This window comes from Schistocerca nitens, unplaced genomic scaffold, assembly GCF_023898315.1.
Source record: "Schistocerca nitens isolate TAMUIC-IGC-003100 unplaced genomic scaffold, iqSchNite1.1 HiC_scaffold_340, whole genome shotgun sequence".
Taxonomy (NCBI): Eukaryota; Metazoa; Arthropoda; class Insecta; order Orthoptera; family Acrididae; genus Schistocerca; species Schistocerca nitens.
The window spans coordinates 319,633-342,991 of record NW_026045874.1 but is presented as its reverse complement, the minus strand read 5'-3'; the positions used below and the strand labels follow the sequence as shown (position 1 = coordinate 342,991).

Genomic DNA, 23,359 nt, shown 5'->3' with positions numbered 1-23,359 from the left:
TCCCCGGATGATGCACTGCGCCCCGACGGCGTATACTTTCCATCAACCAGGACGAACGCCGTTGGCTGGCTAAAAGGCGTGGCCCTTTACTACATATTTTGTGAAGCTCCCAAAGGCCCACTCGACTTTTGTCCCTATTGATGACGACATGTGCAGCTTTCAGCCGCCACCCGAAGTACAGAACCCGTTTCGCAAATTATTTAGCTTCATTATTTACGGATCCTCCTGCTCACTGCGGCGTTCCGGGTATGAGACGCTGAAAATGAAGAAGAATCCTCGAGCATATTGATCCTCTACGGACGGATTATGGGGGAACCCCTCCCAACAGACGAGAAGACGACTCGGACGCTCGGCTACGGCGGTTGTAGGATCCTTTTTGTAATGAAACCAAAAGAAATCCAAAAATACAAAAAAATTAAAAATGTTACAAAAAAATTTTAAAAAAGGAAAAATTAAATAAATAAATAAATAAAACAACATAGACCAACCCACTACATCCTCTTCCTGGTGATGGCCAGGCTTCGGGTGTTGACCCCTGCCCTACCCGTCATCTTGCTCTTGCAGCGGTTTGTCCCAGCTATCTTGTCCACCCAAAATATCTCTGGAACAATAACAGCTATTGGAAAACGACTTTCGCCGGTATCAATGTAGGGCTGGGGCCCATGAATGTACATATTTGGAATCATTCTAAAACGAAAGCACATGTGTTTTTTAACACAAATTTATGTTTTTTTTAAATGGACCTCCTATATTTTTTCTTCAGCAATCCATAGCATGACAAAGTACATACACAATGGCGTTGATTGCATCGCAATATTCCCATTACATCCCGAGATATTGAGACGCGAAGTTGACGCTTGAAACACCCGGCATGCGCTGCTAGCGCACGTCCTGAGGCTCAGGCGTGAACCCCATGCTGCCCATAATCGCGATGTCATTGACAAGTAAGTGTCCCTCTTGATAAGTATGGAGGTGTGATTACACATGTCAATCACATCGCGATTACGGGCAGCATGGGGTTCACGCCTGAGCCTCAGGAAGTGCGCTAGCAGCGCATGTCGGGTGTTTCAAGCGTCAGCTTCGCGTCAGTATCTCGGGATGTAATGGGAATATTGCGATGCAATCAACGCCATTGGGTATGTGCTTTGTCATGCTATGGATTGCTGAAGAAAAAATATAGGAGGTACGTTTAAAAAAACAAAGTTTGTGTTAAAAAACACATATGCTTTCGTTTTAGAATGTTTCCAAATATGTACATTCATGGGCCCCAGCCCTACATTGATACCGGTGAAAGTCGTTTTCCAATAGCTGTTATTGTTCCACAGATATTTTGGGTGGACAAGATAGCTGGGACACCCTGGATATAAACACCGTCGATGTCTGGTAAGTGGAGAGTGGTTCGAATCTCTCTTACAGGAAACCTTTTCTTACTTTTATTGAAGTTCTATTTTTTGTCAAGTAGAAATTATAATGAACAAATATTGAATTAAAATTTTCTAAAAAAAAAATGTATAGAGCATGTGCCATGTAAGTAGGAGATCCCAAGTTCGAGTCCCGGTCGGGGCACACATTTTCACCTGTCCCCGTCGATATATATCAACGCCCGTCGGCAGCTGACGGTATTAATATGATTCTAATTTTGTTTCAGAACCGTCCACAATGGCAGCTGCCAACGAGATGCAGGAGGCTGCGGCCGCAGGCAGGGGGGACAGTGAGGAGGTGACGCCGGTGGCGGGCGACACGCGTCTCCAGGCAGGCGGGAGCTCCTTGTTCGCAGCCACGTTCCAGCACGACACGCCGGAGGCCAGTGGCAGAGAGGTCGCGGTCCCCGACGTGGAGGGTCCAGCACTCCGGGAGCTGCCGGCCTACGTGTATTCCCTCCGGGCCCCCCGGCTGTCTAGTATGGCCGCTCTACCGGCAGCTGCGGACACCGACTGTGTCCCCGGGCTGAAGGGAGACTGTGAGCGGGAGCTGGCCGCTCAGCTGACAGTGGAGAACGCGGCAGCCACAGCGGTGCTGGCAGTCGGGCACTCGTGTCTCAGCCTCACAGAGGCCGCTGTCGCCTTCATAAAGGCCAACTTGCAAGTGTTAGCCACACAGGGCTGGGCCGATGCAGTCCTCAACCACCCTGATGAAGTGGCCGAAGTGAGTCGGCTGCTCGGTGAGCCGTCGCCAGAATACAGGTAAGCACGGCGTAACATGAAACTTCCTGGCAGATTAAAACTGTGTGCCGGACCGAGACTCGAACTCGGGCAAGTGCTCTACCGACTGAGCTACCCGAGCACGACTCACGCCCCGTCCTCACAGCTTTAGTTCTGCCAGTAACTCGTCTCCTACCTTACAAACTTTACAGAGGCTCTACTGCGAACCTTGCAGAACTAGCACTCCTGGAAGAAAGGATATTGCGGAGATATGGCTTAGCCACAGCCTGGGGTATGTTCCCGGAATGAGATCCTTTCTTCCAGGAGCGCTAGTTCTGCAAGATTCGCAGGAGAGTTTCTGTAAAGTTTGGAAGGTAGGAGACGAGGTACTGGCAGAAGTAAAGCTGTGAGGACGGGGCGTGAGTCGTGCTTGGGTAGCTCAGTCGGTAGAGCACTTGCCTGCGGAAGGCAAAGGTCCCGAGTTCGAGTCTCGGTCCTGCACACAGTTTTAATCTACCAGGAAGTTTCATATCAGCGCACACTCCGCTGCAGAGTGAAAGTCTCATTCTGGCAGCATAATGTGCTCACCCGTTTTATATATATATATATATATATATATATATATATATATATATATATATATATATACTCTTTTCAACCTGTACTTGGAAAATATGATTGACCAATGCTCATTAGATGACAAAGGAGTAGAAATTGGAGGAAGAAGAGTAGGGTGTTTGTGATTTGCTGATGACATGGTCCTTCTAGCCACAGGGGAAAAAGAGTTACAGGATTTGGTGGACACCATTGCAACTAACGGAAAAAAATATGGAATGAAAATTAACACAAATAAAACAAAAGTATTGTCAATAGGAGGAAATAAGGAAATAAAAATTGTGCTGAATGGAGAAACACTAGAACAGGTGCAAAATTTTAAGTATCTTGGAAGCAGGATAGACACCGACTGGAAGTGCACCACAGAAATTAAAACAAGGATAGCAATGGCAAAAGAGGCGTTTTATAAGAAAAGGAGAATTTTCTGCAGCGGTCTGGACAGAGAACTCAGAAAGAGACTCATAAAATGTCTTGTATGGAGTGTTCTTCTAGATGGCGCTGAAACATGGACTATGAGGAAAAAAGACAGAGAAACGCTGGAGGCTTTTGAGATCTGGACATGGCGGAAGATGCAAAGAATAAGTTGGATGGACAGAGTAAAAAATGAAGAGGTACTGAGAAGAGCGGGAGAGAAAAGACAGTTACTAGATGTAATAAAGAGAAGAAAAAGAAATTGGATTGGGCATATATTAAGAAAGAATGACGGACTTATAAAAACAGTTTTAGTAGGTTATGTAGAAGGGAAAAGGAAGCGAGGAAGGAAGAGATTCCAGATACTGTATGACATGATGGACGGTACAACATACAGCAGCCTTAAGAAGGAAGCAATGGATCGCAGAAAATGGAGAGGCAAAGGACCTGCTAATATAGCAGATAACTGATGATATATATATATATATATATATATATATATATATATATATATATATATATATATATACACTCCTGGAAATTGAAATAAGAACACCGTGAATTCATTGTCCCAGGAAGGGGAAACTTTATTGACACATTCCTGGGGTCAGATACATCACATGATCACACTGACAGAACCACAGGCACATAGACACAGGCAACAGAGCATGCACAATGTCGGCACTAGTACAGTGTATATCCACCTTTCGCAGCAATGCAGGCTGCTATTCTCCCATGGAGACGATCGTAGAGATGCTGGATGTAGTCCTGTGGAATGGCTTGCCATGCCATTTCCACCTGGCACCTCAGTTGGACCAGCGTTCATGCTGGACGTGCAGACCGCGTGAGACGACGCTTCATCCAGTCCCAAACATGCTCAATGGGGGACAGATCCGGAGATCTTGCTGGCCAGGGTAGTTGACTTACACCTTCTAGAGCACGTTGGGTGGCACAGGATACATGCGGACGTGCATTGTCCTGTTGGAACAGCAAGTTCCCTTGCCGGTCTAGGAATGGTAGAACGATGGGTTCGATGACGGTTTGGATGTACCGTGCACTATTCAGTGTCCCCTCTACGATCACCAGTGGTGTACGGCCAGTGTAGGAGATCGCTCCCCACACCATGATGCCGGGTGTTGGCCCTGTGTGCCTCGGTCGTATGCAGTCCTGATTGTGGCGCTCACCTGCACGGCGCCAAACATGCATACCACCATCATTGGCACCAAGGCAGAAGCGACTCTCATCGCTGAAGACGACACGTCTCCATTCGTCCCTTCACGCCTGTCGCGACACCACTGGAGGCGGGCTGCACGATGTTGGGGCGTGAGCGGAAGACGGCCTAACGGTGTGCGGGACCGTAGCCCAGCTTCACGGAGACGGTTGCGAATGGTCCTCGCCGATACCCCAGGAGCAACAGTGTCCCTAATTTGCTGGGAAGTGGCGGTGCGGTCCCCTACGACACTGCGTAGGATCCTACGGTCTTGGCGTGCATCCGTGCGTCGCTGCGGTCCGGTCCCAGGTCGACGGGCACGTGCACCTTCCGCCGACCACTGGCGACAACATCGATGTACTGTGGAGACCTCACGCCCCACGTGTTGAGCAATTCGGCAGTACGTCCACCCGGACTCCCGCATGCCCACTATACGCCCTCGCTCAAAGTCCGTCAACTGCACATACGGTTCACGCCCACGCTGTCGCGGCATGCTACCAGTGTTAAAGACTGCGATGGAGCTCCGTATGCCACGGCAAACTGGCTGACACTGACGGCGGCGGTGCACAAATGCTGCGCAGCTAGCGCCATTCGACGGCCAACACCGCGGTTCCTGGTGTGTCCGCTGTGCCGTGCGTGTGATCATTGCTTGTACAGCCCTCTCGCAGTGTCCGGAGCAAGTATGGTGGGTCTGACACACCGGTGTCAATGTGTTCTTTTTTCCATTTCCAGGAGTGTATATATATATATATATATATATATATATATATATATATATATATATATATATATATATATATATATATGTGTGTGTGTGTGTGTGTGTGTGTGTGTGTTTTATTGTAAATACAAACCCGGGACTGTGAACTGACAGCCTAAATGTGCCGTTAAATCAAAGCCATTTCACTTGCACGAAACTGAAGAGAATGCTGTGTTTCCGAAAACGGATCTTATTCATAAGCAAATAAATAAGCAAACCAATATTTTCACACTCAGTAGACTTGATCAGTGCGAACTGTTCAAGAAAAAAAAAACGTAACTGTATAATAAAAGTAATGTCGACCTGTGTAACACTGCAACCTGAAACACACGAAAATTTCTCCACTGACCTACGGCTCTGGTAAAATAAAGAAACTGACAGAACCTACATTGCGCAAAGGAAACGAAACAATCACACATTATGAATCTCACCTGCAAAATGAAGCACTGGCAGAAACAGCAACACAGCAAGACTCAGCAACAGCTAAACAAATCCTGCTTAAAACTAACTATAGTTGGTCCAGGGAAATTGGGTTGATAATCTTGACAGAGTGTGCCAATGAAACACATGACTTAACAGTGAAATGAATACGCCTAGCTGCAAACAGGCGTTGATATGCCAACGGGGGCAGTTGAAAATGTGTGCCCTGGAGGAACTCGAACCCGGGATCTCCTGCTTACATGGCAGACGCTCTATCCATCTGAGCCACGAAGACACAGAGAATAGTGCGACTGCAGGGACTTATCTTTGACACGCCTACCGTGAGACCTACATTCCCAACTTATTGCGCCGCACTATATTCATAGTGCCCCTGCTCATTAGACTCATTACTCGGGGCTTTTTGCCAATTCCCGTAGGAGTTCGGGCACTGTTTGTGCATCTGCACAGAAGAAGATGGTCAAATGGCCGGTGAGCCTTAACTATATACCAGGTGATCAAAAAGTCAGTATAAATTTGAGAACTTAATAAACCACGGAATAATGTAGATAGGTAAAAATTGACACACATACTTGGAATGACATGGGGTTTTATTAGAACCAAAAGAAAAACGAAGTTCACAAAATATCCGACAGATGGCGCTGGACAGCAAAACGTCAGTTACTGCACATGACAATCGTGTATAAAAAGAGCTGCAATGAGAGAATCAGTTGCGCCAGCAGTTGACGTTGACGTTGATGTTGATGTTGACGTTACCTGTAAAGGCGCTTTTAGTGAAGCTGTATTATCAGAATGGGGAATGTGCTAGTTCAGATCATATCGCTATAGGAAGGGGATTCGAACGGGTGAAGGTCCGTCGACAAATGCAGCTGTCGCGAGAATAATCTCGAAGTTCGAGGCCACGGGTTGTTTAGACGATAGACCCCGTAGTGGCCGACCGAGCACAAGGCGTAATGTTGCTGAGACAGTTCAGGAAGAAATGGAGACTCTAGCGGGTTCGTCTATGCACGGGGAAGTCAGCGCTCGTGCAGTCGCACGACGCACCGGCATTCCATACACTACGGTTGGGTTGGCACTGAGGCGGACCCTCCGATGCTATCCGTACAAAATCCATCGGCATCGTGAACTGTTACCTGGCGATTTAGTGAAGCGGAGGGCATTTGCGGTGTGGGCGTTTCAAAAGATGGCGGAAGATGACGATTGGTTGAGTAACGTGTTGTGGACCGACGAAGCATTTCATGCTCCGAGAGTCTGTCACCTCCCACATCTGCAGAATTTGGGCTACCGAAAATCCTAGAACTATTTTGGAAACTCCATTATACGACGAGAAAGTCACGGTATGGGTTGGATTTACCACATCTACAGTTATCGGGCCTTTTTTCTTCGAGGAAATGCATGATTCTGGTTTTGTAACTGCTACCGTGACGAGTGAGAGGTACGCCGATATGTTACAGAATCGCATCATCCCTAGCCTGGATGATAAACACCTGCTGGAATGTACGGTGTTTATGCAGGATGGCGCTCCACCCCATATTCCTAGACGCTTGAAAGATCTCTTGCGCGCGTCGTTTGGCTATGATCGTGTGCTCAGCCGCCAGTTTCGTCATTCTTGGCCTCCCAGGTCCCCAGACCTCAGTCCGTGCGATTATTGCCATTGGGGTTATCTGAAGTCGCAAGTGTATCGTGATCGACCGACATCTCTAGGGAAGCTGAAAGACAACATCCGACGCCAATGCCTCACCATAACTCCGGACATGCTTTACAGTGCTGTTCACAACATTATTCCTCGACTACAGCTATTGTTGAGGAATGATGGTGGACATATTGAGCATTTCCTGTAAAGAACTTCATCTTTGCTTTGTCTTACTTTGTTATGCTAATTATTGCTATTCTGATCAGATGAAGCGCCATCTGTCGGACATTTTTTGAACTTATGTATATTTTTGGTTCTAATAAAACCCCATGTCATTCCAAGCATGTGTGTCAATTTGTACCTCTCTATCTACATTATTCCGTGATTTATTCCGTTTTCAAATTTATACTGATTTTTGATCACCCTGTATACACGACTTAACCTTTAAGTACAGAAATTTCAGTTAGGAGGGAACCGGCAAAAAAAAAAAAAAAAAAATCCAATTATGAACTCTAATATGAAAATTAATTTAATCTAATAACTTCCATGGTACTGTAAATTAAGTCAGAAGATCAATCAATAGAATAATTATCAAACACTAGACTGGGACGATGGAGAAGTGGAACAACAACACAAGTCTAGAAAAATAAAAATAAACCTTTTATCTCATCAAATAATACCTTGTTCTTCATTTCAAAACTTTTTTTATGTCCGTTTGCTATCCACCCTTTGTTCTGAGTCATCATTCCTCCTCTTAATAAATCTCCAGTTCACACAGGTCCAAAAGTGTGTCCATGCATTACACTGCACACTTAACGAATCACGCAGATATCCACTACTGACTTTCAAAGATTCTACGACTCCACTGTGCTACCATCGCAGACACAGATACCGTTGCTTTACAACTATTTCTCTGACCATAATTTTTCAAATACATCATTTTCCTTTACAAATATTAACACATTCTATGTTGTTGTTGTGTCTTCAGTCCAGAGACTGCTCTGATGCAGCTCCCCATGCTACTCTATCCTGTGTAAGCTTCTTCATCTCCCAGTACCTACTGCAACCCACATCCTTCTGAATCTGTTTAGTGTATTCATCTCTTTGCCTCCCTCCAATACTAAATTGGTGATCCCTTGATGCCTCAGAACATATCCTACCAACCGATCCCTCGTTCTAGTCAAGTTGTGCCACAAATTTCTCTTCTCTCCAATTCTATTCAATACCTCCTCATTAGTTATGTGATCTACCAATCTAAGCTTCAGCATTCTTCTGTAGCACCACATTTCGAAAGTTTCTATTCTCTTCCTGTCTAAACTATTTATCGTCCACGTATCACTTCCATACATGGCTACACTCCATACAAATACTTTCAGAAACGACTTCCTGACACTTAAATCTATAATCGAAGTTAACAAATTTCTTTTCTTCAGAAACGCTTTCCTTGCCATTGCCGGTCTACATTTTATATCCTCTCTACTTCGACCATCATCAGTTATTTTGCTCCCCAAATAGCAAAACTCCTTTACTACTTTAAGTGTCTCATTTCCTAATCTAATTCCCTCAGCATCACCCGATTTAATTCGACCACATTCCATATCCTCGTTTTGCTTTTGTTGATGTTCATCTTATATCCTCCTTTCAAGACACTGCCCATTCCGTTCAGTTGCTCTTCTAGGTCCTTTGCTGTCTCTGACAGAATTACAATGTCGTTGGCGAAACTCAAAGTTTTTGTTTCTTCTCCATGGATTTTAATTCCTACTCCGAATTTTTCTTTCGTTTTCTTTACTGCTTGCTCAATATACAGATTGAATAACATCGGGGAGAGGCTACAACCCTGTCTCACTCCCTTCCCAACCACTGCTTCCCTTACATGCGCCTGGACTCTTATAATTGCCATCTGGTTTCTGTACAGTTTGTAAATAGCCTTTCGCTCCCTGTATTTTACCCCTACCACCTTCAGAAATTGAAAGAGAGTATTCCAGTCAACATTGTCAAAAGCTTTCTCTAAATCTACAGATGCAGAGAAACGCAGGTTTCCTGAATCTATTCAATAACGTCATCAAAAAATAGCCACCTTGCACCATTCTCCAAGGTAATTAGAAGAAACCGTAACTTTACGTAAGAAAATAAGGCTGAAAATTAGATTTACTAGAAAAACTTCAAATTTATAAACATCCTGTTAGAGAGACGGTAACATTTTGAACTATCAGTTGCAATACGCGAGTGAGCACTCCCTTGCTGGCTTTAAAATACCGCTCGCGGACACGTAAGACGTGTTTACCGATCTCCGCTAACATCGGCGAATGCGCACCGTTTTCTTCAAAATATTTTTTTCTCTATTGTTGAGCTACTGACATTTCATATTACTGGGTTTCGTTTTTCGTGGCTTTTTCATCACATGTTCCTACAGTTGGCATTCCGAAAAGAAAAACTGAATTAGTACAGTTAAGCAGAAGATTCTCATTTTTTTATGTTGTACCTTTATCCATTTTATTCTTTCCTCCACTTTTCCGAAACAGAAGCAATTTTTTATAATAGAATTCTTATCTTCCCCACATTACATTTACGTGCAGTCTCACTCTGGTGCATACATGTTTCACAGATAATTTTGTATTTAATGCATACCTCTAAGAGTATTGCTTATCACTAGTCTTCTATAAGAGAATGTCACTTTGCTTTAATGTAAAATTACGTTAATTGCTACCAACAAGATGCAGTATATACCGCCTGCTGCATTCCAATTTTTCTTTATTGCTTAAGCTTCAGTAGTGTTAAGCGTAAGTTTCTCTTTTTAGTGACGTTGTCTTTGCTCCTTACCCATGTATTTTTAACAGTGGTGCTTTGTAAATAGAACTCTCTTCTGCACGCTGAATTTACATACAGTATTACTCTGTCAGCAAATGTGTTATAGATTTTATGCGTAATGTATATCTGTAAATTTATCGCTTGTTAGTAGCCTGGTAGTGGAAATTTTCATTCTTACTTTAATGTAAAATGCTGTTACTGAACGCAATCCAAGCGTACTTCTTACGCACATGTACTTAGCACCCTCCGCACCCCAAATTTTCCTCATCGATTGAGCCTGTACTTGTGAACAGTTGACCTTTCTCTGAAATGCTGAATACTTAGGTTACCAAATATTTTATCCTTTGGACTCACGTTATAATTTTATATAGACAAGAGCCTTTACCAATGGGCGAATACATTTGTGCATTTATTCTGACATACGCTGAATTTATTCTGGCTGCTGTCCCTAAGCCATGGTATGTGATGTTTCTCGTTTTCACATCAATTATGTATTAGGCAATAGCCGCTCAGCTTCAGCTAATGTAATTTACCACCCTGTGGTGTAACTATTGAGTACACTTACCTTACAAATATTTCGCGATTATTGATATTTTGTTAGATACGTAAAAATAGTTTGTAACCTTTTGTATACGTTTATAGGACCGACTTATTCTGAAGAAGATTTTTTAGAAATATCGTAACCTGGACCAAGGGCTAAATAAACCTTTGGTTTGAAACTCGGTGGCTGATTTTTTTCCCACCTCTTCTACTCTTAATGATGTACAACAGATTCTTGTTGTTACTGATGACATAAGATCATTCTCTGCCCAATACTTCACACCCTTTTGGTGCATTCTTCACACCCTGCCCTCCCAATCTTAAATTGATTTACTTTTAAAATGCTGCAGATGCGTAAAATATTTAACTGTTCCAATATAAGCACAATTTCACATCATACATTAATACAATGCTTTTTTGTTGTATGCTTAACATCAATTCCTCTTAGAATTCAGCATTCACGCCGCCTGTATGCACATTAATAGGAAGCTCAGAAAACAGCTTACACTCCACAGTATCATAAATTGCAAACATTCATCACACACACACACACACACACACACACACACCGCCACCACCACCACCACCACCACCACCACCACCACCATTATGTCGTAGGGATGGTAGAAGATCGAAAAAGTAAATGTAATTGGCCACACTAGATTTAGTCGTGCTCAGTGAAGTGAAAGACGAATAACGGAATATATGAACAGGATGAGAGAGTTGTATCATGAAAGGTTAGGTATGAATCGGAAGATAGGGCAAACAGTGAGTTATTGTGAACAGTCCAGTGATTTGTCATCACAATCTCCAAACTGATGTCAACAATAATGCAGCATCACGTGCGGAAGGTTTAGTGACAGGACGAGTATATGACAACAATGAACAGCTAACTTCGTGTATAAAAAGCGATGAATATATAATAATCACGCGGTATTGGAATGCTGCAGTAAGGGAAAGTTTGAACACAGAGCATTGCAATCTCTCTCTCCCTATTGTGTTTATCCATCATGCCATTGAAATCTCCGTCTTTCCCTGTTGTTTTTACCCTCCACAGCTCCCTGAAGTACCATACAATTACAATCTGTCTTCCCCTGTTTATTATCCTTTACAGCTTTCTGTAGTACAGTGCAAGTTATTCGCTGATGTCTTTGCACAAGTCCTATCATCCTATTCCTTTTTCATGTCACTGTTTTCCACATATTGCTGTTCTCAGCTATTCTGCAGAGAACTTACAGTTCCTCTCTTACGAATTCACCTAATTTTCAAAGTCCTTCTATAGCACCCCATTTTGAATGCACTCATTCTCTTCTTTCCATGTTTTCCCCACAATTCGTGATTCATTTTCATACAATACTGTGTTCCAAACGTACATTCTCAGATATTTCTTCCCCAAATTAAGACTTAGAGGCCTTGTTTTTCGATGAATGTCCTATTTTCCTGTGCTACATTACTGTTTGTAACAACTTCGCTTCGTCTCTTATGTCTGTTTGCTTCCAGTGTAGTAGAATCCCCTCAATTCGTCTACTTTGTGGCCACTAATTTTAATGTAAAATTTGCCACCAATGTTATTTCTCCTACTGCCAATACTTCACTTTTCCTTTCGTTTATAAATCCTAATCCTGTGATGATTAAAGTGTTCATTCCACTTAACACCTCTTATAATTCTTTCGCTCTTTCGTGGTACACAGCAATGGCATCAGCGAATCGTATCAGCAGAAACCTTTCCCTTAGGATTTTAATTCCATTCCTGGAACTTTCTTCTGTTCCACCATCGATCATTGATGTTCACTTTAAACAACTGGGAAGAACCACTGCATCCCTGTCCTGCACTTTTTTAATCACGGTACTTCATTCTTCCGTTCTTATTTTTCCCCTGTTGATTATAGTGCATACAATATTGTATATTGCCTGACTTTCCATATATCTTACAATTAGGTTTTTTTTGAGAATGTCATATGTGTTGCACCATTTTACATTCTCAAAGGCTTTTTAAATGTCGACAAATAAAATGAAGGTTCCTTGCTTTTTAACTCTTGCCTCCATGTCGTATCTACCTCTCTGGGTGTTTTACCTTTCCTAAACCCAAACTCGTTATCCTCTACTAGATTTTTAGCTTTCTTGTCCATTCTTCTGTATATTGTTGTCAGTAATTCCTATACATGAGTTGTTCAGCTCATTGTGCCAAACATGTCGCTTCTGGAGCGTCAGGATGATATTTTTCTGAAAGTTATGTTTCCAATTCGTCTTCCATTTCTCCGTCTATCATGTCATCCAATAGTTTCTCCCCCTCATAGAGGTGTCCAATGTACTATTTCCATCCATCCTTTCTCTTCTCTGCGTATACTAATGGAATTCCTTTCTATTATTAGTTTGTTGAAACCCTCACTTTTAATTTCACAAAAGGTTGTTTCGAGTTTGCTTTGTGCTGAAACTGCCCTTCCTACTTATTTTTCGATTTCATCTAATTTTTCCTTCATCTATTTTGCTTTATTTGTCGTGACCTACCTATAGATTTCATTCCTTAGCGGGTTATACCACTGTTTTCTTGTCTTTTCGTGAATATTGTTATATTTTCTTATTTTGTCAATCAATTTCAGTGGACTTCACATTCGCCAGCATTTCTTCAGTTCCTTTTCTTGTACCTGCCGTCTCCTGTGATTTCTCCTTTTAGAGAAGTCCACTCTTGTTCGATTGAATTTCTAGTTTCGGTATTCGTTGTCGCATTATCTTAAGTTTCATTGAACTTCCGATTCGCGTTTTACTCCTCACTACTGTAGAGTCCCATTCATTTGCAAACTGAATCCTCTTGACGGTTTCGTTAAGCTTCAGTTCACTCATTATCACAATAAAAATGTCATCAGAGTCTACATCTCCTCCCACATATTCCTCACCATTCAGTATCTGATTTCAGAATCTGTCTGGCCATGATGTAATCCAACAGGTATTCTCCTCCGTCTCCAGGCCTTTGCCAAGTATACCTCCAACTCTACGAACAGCCCAAAACACTGAAGCACTGAACAGTTCATATGGATGTCCCAGTGTATAGAATGTAGACTTCCGGTACCTGCACCATCCTGAAAATCTGTTGGAATGGAGCAGTGGGGGGGGGGGGGGGGTGTGTCTCGAATGAGCTGCTAATTTTAATTAGTAGTTAGTAATTAGCAGAGTAGGTCCCAGAAAATGCACTTCAGTGATGAGAGTATGTGGTAAGTTATCATAATTAAATTTCACTGATCGTTACCATTGCTGTTACTGTCCAATATCATTATGACACACAAAAAGAAAATGGCGTATGGCATCGTTGACCGGGAGGCCCCCTCCAGGGAATTTCGGCCGCCAAGTGCAAGTCTTATTTCATTCGACGCCACATTGGGCGACTTGCGCACCGGTGATGTGGATGAAATGATAACAGAACAGCCAGTCCACGAGTGGAGAAAATCTCCAACCCGGCCAAGAATCCAACCCGGGCCCACTTAAATGGGAGGTAAGCACAGTACCACCCATCTAAGCAGGCGAGCTGACACTCAAAAATCTCTGTATCTATGAATAAAATATGAATGAGTCACAGACGTGGTAGTAGCACTGTGTAGGGGGGTATGAACTGTAATAACGTAGGCTCAGTCATGGGTCTAGTGGGTGGTAGACTTAGATTTATTGGTAGAATACTAGGGAAATGAAATCAGTCTACAAAGGCGACTCCTTGCAATCACTTGTGTAGCCCATCCTACAATATGGCTCAAGTATGCAGGACCCATACTAATACGGCTAACCGGAGGTGTTGAATGTATACAGAGCACGGTAGTATGAAAGGTCACAGGTCTGTTTCATCTATGGGGAAGTGTGAAACTAAATTGGCAGACTCCTGAGGATAGTTTGTGTCTTTCCTGAGCAAGCCTACTTACAGAGTTTATAGATCCGGCTTTAAACTATAATACTGAGAATATACTCCAGTCTTCTATGTACCACTGCAGTAGGGATCTTGAAGAAAAGATTAATCACCACACACACACACACACACACACACACACACACACACACACTTAAAAAATGACTTCTCAAACTCCAAACGTGAACGAAATGGGAAAAACCATAAGTGGTACACTGGGATGTACCCTCTGCCACGCGCTCCACACTGATTGGCAAGGTATACATGTAGATGTAGGTGAAGCATACCAAAGCCTCTGATTCCACATGTTAGGGAGTGATTCACTCACAGTTCTATGCTGTTTCAACTGGACTTTCACACAGGTCTGCTTTCTGTGGTCTACAATGAAATACCATCATAGTTAGCAGGCCCAGATCTAGGGGGAAAGGGTGGGCAAGCCAGAGAATCTGCCCCAGGCGGCAATTTCATAGGGCGCCAAATTCATAATTTTGAAGAAAAGAAAGCCTTGTTTCACAAACCACCTGGCAGCCAGCTCATGTCGGTCTATCGATTATTTGTATGATTTTAAAACATATCGCTGTTGGTTTTCGAACACATTCTAAGTTGATTTCTGAACGAATAATGATTTTTGAATGTGTGCATAGTGTACATGATTCTCTGCCAGGGGAATCCCAGTCGCATATAGAACTAAGAAAACTGTCCCGCATACAAAAGGGGACGGTGCTACACGAGCTGAGCCGAATAAACCCGAACGGTTAAATGCCAGTCGCGGTTTATGTGGGTGACTGACTTACGAATGATCAGCTTTGTTGTAATTACTTGCGAAATCCATAAATTCAGACTACCATAGTGGAGATGAACGACTAATGGGAATTACAGGTAAGAAAGGTTTCATATTAATCCTCAGTGTTTCGATGAAAATGAAATTTTGGAAGAAAATTTTTACCAGGTCGCTACACCACTAAGAACCGCTTGAACAGTCCCCGGTAAGCGTCCGCTTAAGTTCTGTTCTCGAAATAGCGCGGAAAACACGTTGTACGAACGCGTAATAACACCTAACTGGAGAATAAACGTAGATTAACTGAACTGGTGATTCTGGCAGGATTGGTGAAGTTCACCGGAGAATACGTTTTGATGGTGGTAGCAATAGTTATCGAATTACTGACAAGATTGATTGTCAGAACGAGAAAGGGGAAGAAATGGGGACATCACACACATTATATGGAAGAATATAACGATTCAAAATTAATATAAAAAATTCCGTACAACTACTTTTCGATCTCATGCTTGAGAAACAGGAGCGTTTGAACGAAATGTGAAACAGTTTCCTAACTTAAAACTTTTTGCCTGTAGTAGTCCTATTAGGCATTTAGTATTTTGGAACAATGTCTTGAAAGGAGGATATAAGACGAACATCAACAAAACCAAAACTATTATAATGGAATATAGTTGAATCAAATCAGGTCATGTTGAGGAACTAGATTAGGAGATGACAAAGTAGTAGATGAGTTTTGCTATTTGGGGAGCAAAATAACTGATGATGGTCGAAGTACAGAGGATGTAAAATGTAGGCTGGCAATGGCAAGGAAAGCTTTTTTGAAAAAGAGAAATTTGTTAACATTGAGTATAGATTTAAGTGCCAGGAAGTGTTTTCTGAAAGTATTTGTATGGAGTGTAGCCATGATGGAAGTGAAATATGTACGATAAATAGTTTGGAAAGGAAGAGAATAGAAGCTTTCCAAATGCAGTGTTACAGAAGAATGCTGAAGATTATATGGGTAGAACACATAACTAATGAGGAAGTATTGAATAGAATTGGGAGAAGAGGAATTTGTGGCACAGCTCGACCAGAAGAAGGGATCTGTTAGAAGGACACCTTCTGAAGTATCAAGGGATCACCAATTTAGTATCTGAGGGCAGTGTGGAGGGTAAAAATGGTAGGAGACAGAGAGATGAATACACTAAGTAGATCTGGATGTAGATTGCAGTAGGTACTGGGAGGTGAAGCAGCTTGCACAGGGTAGAGTAGCATGGAGAGCTGCAGCAAACTGGTCTCAGAACTGAAGACGACGACAACAACAACAGCAATATTGGTACTTTGTGAACTATATTCTGCCATGATATTTATGTAAATGAGTTATTTATGTAAATGAGTTGTACAAAAATTACTATTTGTGCCAAAACAGTCTCACGTATTTGGCGTGTATTACAATTGCTGCAATATTTGAAATGTCTATTTCGTTTTTTCTAGCATACAGTGCCAAAATATATGTACTCATATCGGAAACCATATCAGTCTTTCGTACTATTGATATCAACAGGCTTTTTTGTATTAGACAACGACATTTTGATTTACCACGTGGCAAACCTTTGCCGAAATTTGATGAGGTAATAATTCCTTTCGTAGAAAGGAAAGCATGCCATGTAAAGCTGCAGCAAGATGAGAGAGAGAAAAAGATGTTGGGACCTACAGATTGAAAAAATGTGTACTGTCTTGCTTGTATCTCGTCTTTACTGGTTTTACATTTCCCGTATTTATTTTTGTCACACAAAACAGAGAGTTATTAGATAATAGGTAACAAAGAGTGCAAATTTCTCTGAAGAGTTCGTATTCTCCCGGTTACAGATAACCTCATCCAGTGTTACTTTTGAGTTTTTTAAGGGGGGCACGATATCAAACCTGCCGACAGGGAGCTGGAGAGGCTCCACACGACATTTTAATTTCCACTGTCCTGCATAGATGTCTGATGGATTTCATTATAAAATATACACGTCTGAACTCCGCTGCGTGAATACAGTGACGTGCGGTAGAAGAATGCTGTGTGAAGAGGCGTGGCATTACACTTTGGCATACTTAAGACCAAATAACATATTTTACATTTCCTCGAACATATGTGTTTGATATATAAAAGCTCTTCAGAAAGATGTGCGCTACCAAATGAACATATTTTTAAAAATTGGTTTTTTAATATTTGACGTCCCGACTCAAACGCTTGGAGAGGGGGGGATGGGGGCGATGGCAACTATAAAGTTTCAAGCTTTTGCCCCAGTTCCGAAATATCATAGATCCGGGGCTAATTGCTAGTACCCTAAATCAGACTGGTTTCACGTGAGTCAGTGTACACACCAGAAACAGCCAATGGAGCAGCACAACCTCCACCATGGCCACACCTAGTAAAGCACTCTGGCGATCAGAACAACTTCCAGGTTATAAAACGGTGTATAGTCGTTCGTAATTCACGTTTTCAATCTCGTCATTGCATAGAAAAGGATAGGGAATGTAAAATGTAAATCTTCAGAAAGTTGAGATTCATCTTGAGTATATGACACATCTTTGCAGAGATCTATTTTCAGTTGGCAGAGTAACACCACTATCTGTGTCCATTTAACATTTATCGAAAATGAAGTATCTGGAAGCGAATATTAGGTTGATTAGCTGTAATAACTTCATTGACAGAATAAAAAAAGTACATTGTTCCTGTCCACTTGATGTTTGTAGAAATATTGTAATGTTTTATGTAATAGCGCATGCAAGTCACAGTTTGCAGTATCAGAAAATAGCTGTTATGTGCTACAGTGATTATAGTGATCTTGTAATACGAAAGTGATACTATGGATTTCTCAGTACTTGCATCAGTGGTATGAGGTAGACGTTGTGTTCACAAAGCTGATGTCTGCTTAGAGGAAGATTAGATATATAATGATAATCTAGCAAAGTGCATGAAGCATAAATTTAGTCTGAGACCGCAAGTTTTGCAGTACCCAGCAGACATGTGGTGCACAGAAGAATTTAATTACAGGTTTGTGTTTTGTTTGTTTTCGTGTGTGCGTTTGTTTGTTTTCGTGTGTGCGTTTGTTTGTTTTCGTGTGTGCATTTGTTTGTTTTCGTGTGTGTGTGTGTGTGTGTGTGTGTGTGTGTGTGTGTGTGTGTGTGTGTGTATGTGTGTTTGTTTTCGTGTTAGTGTTTGTTTTCGTGTGTGTGTGTGTGTGTGTGTGTGTGTGTGTGTGTGTGTGTGTTTGTTGGTGGTTTTCCTAATGTTTCGACAAATTCATGTTTTGTGTGAAGGAGAAACTTTTTCTATGGCTATGGGGAGGCTATGTTACGAAATTTGGCAGTAACTGGACTGAAATCTTTTGGCTCCTTCTAGGGAAAATGTTTAAATACATGGAGAGGTGATTTGTTTGACGTGTTACTGACAATAGTTTTAGGAGGATTGCTGCACACACAGATAACTAGTATCTGTAGTATGAAGCATCTGTTTCAGTAGAGGTCAACGACTGGTTAGCAATAGCGCTTTAAGGTCGAATAAACTGACTTCTAGATAACAAGGAGAAGCACAGTTTCTTGAGAGACTGATAAGGGAATTTTTAATGGAAAAGGGATGAAGACTTTGATCGTAGGGTAGAACAGAATCTCTGTACCTTAATATAAACGGTGTTGGACACTCTTTTCTACTGTCTAAGGTGATTATATCTGCATTCAGAACTGTTCGAGTTTTTTGTGTGTGATGGGTTTCTTCATTAGGTGAGTGTTTTTGTAGTAAACTCTGGGAATATTTCTGTTTGTTTCAGACGCCTTCCCGGAAAGGAGTGTGGCAGGAGGCTGATCGAGGCAGCTAAGGAGGGGGCAGTGGAGGAGTTGAGGGCGCTTCTGGCGGCAGGTGCGAATGTGGAGGCGAGGGACGAGGACATGTGGACTGCCCTGCACTGGGCGGCAGTGAGGGGACACGAGAATGTGGTGAGGTGTCTGGTGGAGGGTGGGGCGGACGTCGAAACCAGAGACAGCAGGGGGAACACACCCATGCACTGGGCTGCATACCGCGGCCACGCGGCTGTGGTGCGGCTACTGGCCGCCTCCTCTGGTGACCCCAACGCCAAGGACGAGTACCGGTGGACGCCGTTGCACTATGCAGCGAGGCAGGGCCACGCAGAGGTGGCGGCTGTGCTGCTCGATGTGGGGGCCGACAGAGAGGCCTGGGATGATCACGGACAGATACCTCTGTACCTAGCCATGCAGTACAGAGAGCAGCAGCTTGCAGATATGCTATCATGAAGCATGCAGTCCAAAAAATTCTTTTGCTATAACATTTAAACACATCTCTACATTTATTTTGTATAATTTTTCAATAAAGAATGTAAAAAATTAATTCTCCAGCCACTCATTTACATCCACATTTAAGTAGTACATGAAGGTACTCTATTAGCACCGTGTGGGAACTAAGGTTCTGGAAAACGAATTGAAAATACAAGACACTACCTCTGTTCATAAGAAAAAAACTCAAATGCATTTCTAGGCTAAGCTTTGCAGACGTCAACAAGTACTGAAAAATAAACACTGCAAATGAAGATAGCTACTGCATGGTATGTGGTAACTGACAAGTACAGGCTGTTTCGAAAAGGGCTTTACAATTTTAAAAACTCATATAAATTTATTGAAAGAAGATGCAGAGCAGAGTTTAGTGTTACTTTGTGGGAGAACACATTAAGTTTTCTTAACCTTAAACTAACATCCCTTTGGAAGTAAATTTCTTCCCAAACTCGCTGTAGAATTCCAGGTGTAACTTGATCAGTGGCAGCCTAAATTTTTGCTCTAAGTCCAGGTAGAGAAGCCAGCACAGGTAGTACAAACACGATAACCTTCATGAATCCCCATAGAAATGTCGAGTGGTATAAGGTCTGGGGGACGTGGTGGGCCATGCATTTGGCGAATCGCGACCAATCCATTGACTTGGAAAGCGGTCACTGAGAAAATCCCGGACATCAGCTGGGTAGTGGGGTGTTGCACCATCTTGTAGGCTTACTAGGAGGATCTTTTGCGTACATGAAAGGGAAATAATGGTCGAGGAAATAACGCTCGCCGACTTCGATTATTCAAACCAAAACACACAGCTAGCACTCTCTGGTCCAACGAAGGCAGCCATCTTTAACGCAACTGGCTCTACTGCTCCGTACAGTGCGATTCGGCACTAGCGAGCTACGAGAGACAAAACTTGATGTATTTCCCTACCAATTGACACTACAATCACCTCTGTAGGTACTATGAATTAATATGAATTTTCAAAGTTGTAAAGACCTTTCTGAAACAGCATGTATATCAGGCTGGCTTATATACTGCTACAATATGTGATCAAAAGTATCCGGACACCTGGCTGAAAATGACTTACAAGTTCGTGGCGCCCTACATCGGTAATACTGGAATTCAGTATGGTGTTGTCCCACCCTTAGGCTTGACGACAGCTTCCATTCTCGCAGGCATACTTCAATCAGCTGCTGGAAGGTTTCTTGGGGAATGGCAGCCCATTCTTCACGGAGTGCTGCACAGAGGAGAGGTATCGATGTCGGTCGGTGAGGCCTGGCACGAAGTCGGCGTTCCAAAACATCCCGAAGGTGTTCTGCAGGATTCAGATCAGGACTCTGTGCAGGCCAGACCATGGATTATGCCAGGCCGTGCATTATGAACGGGTGCTTGATCGTGTTGAAAGATGCAATCTCCATCCCCGAATTGATCTTCAACAGTGGGAAGCAAGAAGGTGCTTAAAACATCAATTGGCCTGTACTGTGAATAGTGCCACACAAAACAACAAGGGGTGCAAGCCCCCTCCATGAAAAATACCATAACACCACCGACACCGAATTTTACTGTTGGCACTACACACCCACACCCTGCCACCTGATCGCCACATTGTGTACCGGGATTCGTCACACCACACAACGTTTTTACACTGTTCAGTCGTCCAGTTTTTACGCTCCTTACACCAAGTGAGGCGTCGTTTGGCATTTACCGGCGTGATGGGTGGTTTATGACCAGCCGAACGACCATAAAATCAAAGATTTCTCACCTCATGCCTAACTGTCATAGTACTTGCAGTGGATCCTGATGCTGTTTGTAATTCCTGTGTGATGGTCTGGGTAGACGTCTGCCTATTACACCTTACGACCCTCTTCAACTGTCGGTGGTCCCTGTCAGTCAACAGACGAGGTCGACCTGTACACATTTGTGCTGTACGTGTCCCTTCACGTTTCCATTTCACTATCACATAGGAAACAGTGGATCTAGGGATATTCATGATTGTGGGAATCTCGCATACAGACGTATGACACAAGTGACACCCAGTCAACTGACCACGTTTGAAGTCCATGAGTTCCTCCCGCATTCTGCTCGCTTACGATGTCTAATGACTACTGAGGTCCCTGATATGGAGTACCTGGCAGTAGGTGGCAGCACAATGAACGTAATATGAAAAACATCTGTTTTTGTTGGTGTCCGGATACTTTTGATCATTTTGTGTACGTGAAACCACTGATAATCGCACCACACCCAGATTAATGAGGAATGATCTCTAGGGATAGAATTTTCCACACTGATTTCAGACTGCATTTACTTGTACATCCGCAGCAAACATGGTGCAGTACTTCTTGTCTTTTATTATAATCTGACATTAGTAGTAATATTCACAATGCACTATGCGCTTATCATGTGGAATCGGGTTATCAGTTGACATTCCAATTGAGTGGTTCCCAGAGAGCTGTAATGCTGCTGATATGAAATGTGCTGGCAGGTAACGTGTATCTTAGCTCTGATACTGCAGGATGCGACAGCAAATTGTCACTTTACACTTCACCTTCTATTGATCTTCAGTGATTTCTCTCATCCTGGCTTCTTTTCAGCAGAGCACCTGCAGGGACTGCCACAGTAACCACCATGCAGGAGCTCTGCTGGACAGCACCACAGCCAATAGTGCCCCCTGTGTCCCAGCCTGCACAATGCAGAACTACAGCATGAGGAACTGTACAACTGATATTGGAATGTTGTGCAGTCGTGTAGGCAGTTAGGTTGGTTGGTTGATTTGAGGGAGGAGACCAAACAGCTTTGTCATTGGTCCCATCGGATTACGGAAGGATGGGGAAGGAAGTCAGCCATGCCCTTTCGAAGGAACCATCCTGGGATTTGCTTGAAACGATTTAGGCAAATTACGGAAAACCTCAATCAGGATGGCTGGACGCGGATTTGAACCGTCGTCCTCCCAAATATGAGTCCAATGTGCTAACCACTGCGCCACCTCACTCTTTTAGGTCACAAAATGGAACATTTCACACGAGATATATATTTCCAATGCAAAATATGAGCAGAGAGAGTACAATATAAATCCGTCCGAAATCCAGAAAATTTGACAGTAGAATTTACAGATCATTCTACATCCTTTCCTTTTTGGCAATGCCAAACATCCACCTCGATTACAGAAACACAGCTGAAACAATAGCCAGACACGGAAATAAAAAATAAAATTGGAAATGAACGAAGGCACATGCAAAAAAGTTCAGTCCTTGTCGCATTGTCTTAATGAAGTTACAGCTACCACAGTAATAATAATTGTAGATGTTCTTGAAGGAGAACATGTTGCCAACTTTGAACACCAGGCAGCAATACAGATTTCACAATGTCACACACAGAATTTGATAGGTACCAGACAGAATAGTACTAATAAGGTGGGAAGTCGTCAAACTACAGGTAACAAAATTACATTAACTTGAGCACATAAATCAAGTAAATAATTGCAATGAATAATGTATACCCTACAAGTGAACTACAGTAAAGTTATTTAATTCGTTGATCTTTTAATTGGTGGCAATTATACACTTTCGCATGTTTTAAAAGAAAGGTAATATAAATCTTTTACAGCTATTCCATGTTAATATAACCACCTAAACAATAATTATGCTGTTTCATACTTCAGTACCTCGATACAGCTGTACGACTAATGTCTGTCATTTATCAGAGATACATTCAACCTGGAGTATATTTCATTTAAAAGTTATTTTAAACTTTTTGCCGCTTTTGCTCAGATGTTGTATGTGCAATTTACTTGAATTGCCAGTGCCATACACAACTCTTATTTTGGCATGCTTTGATTCA

At 42.6% G+C, this 23,359-nt stretch overlaps 2 protein-coding genes across 2 annotated transcripts in view; one reads left to right on the top strand and one right to left on the bottom strand.

Annotated features, from left to right (window-relative positions):
• LOC126227757 (poly [ADP-ribose] polymerase tankyrase-1-like) overlaps positions 1-19,524 on the top strand; it is a 63,134-nt gene extending 43,610 nt beyond the window's left edge. Inside the window, exons 2-3 of the mRNA XM_049942244.1 lie at positions 1,649-2,183; positions 19,018-19,524. Coding sequence (XP_049798201.1) covers positions 1,660-2,183; positions 19,018-19,498 — 1,005 coding nt within the window. The 5' untranslated portion in view covers positions 1,649-1,659 and the 3' untranslated portion in view covers positions 19,499-19,524. The remainder of the gene's footprint in view (positions 1-1,648; positions 2,184-19,017) is intronic.
• The window catches only part of LOC126227762 (uncharacterized), a 932,351-nt gene that overhangs the window by 752,352 nt on the left and 156,640 nt on the right, over positions 1-23,359 (bottom strand). The gene's annotated exons all lie outside the window — the stretch shown is intronic.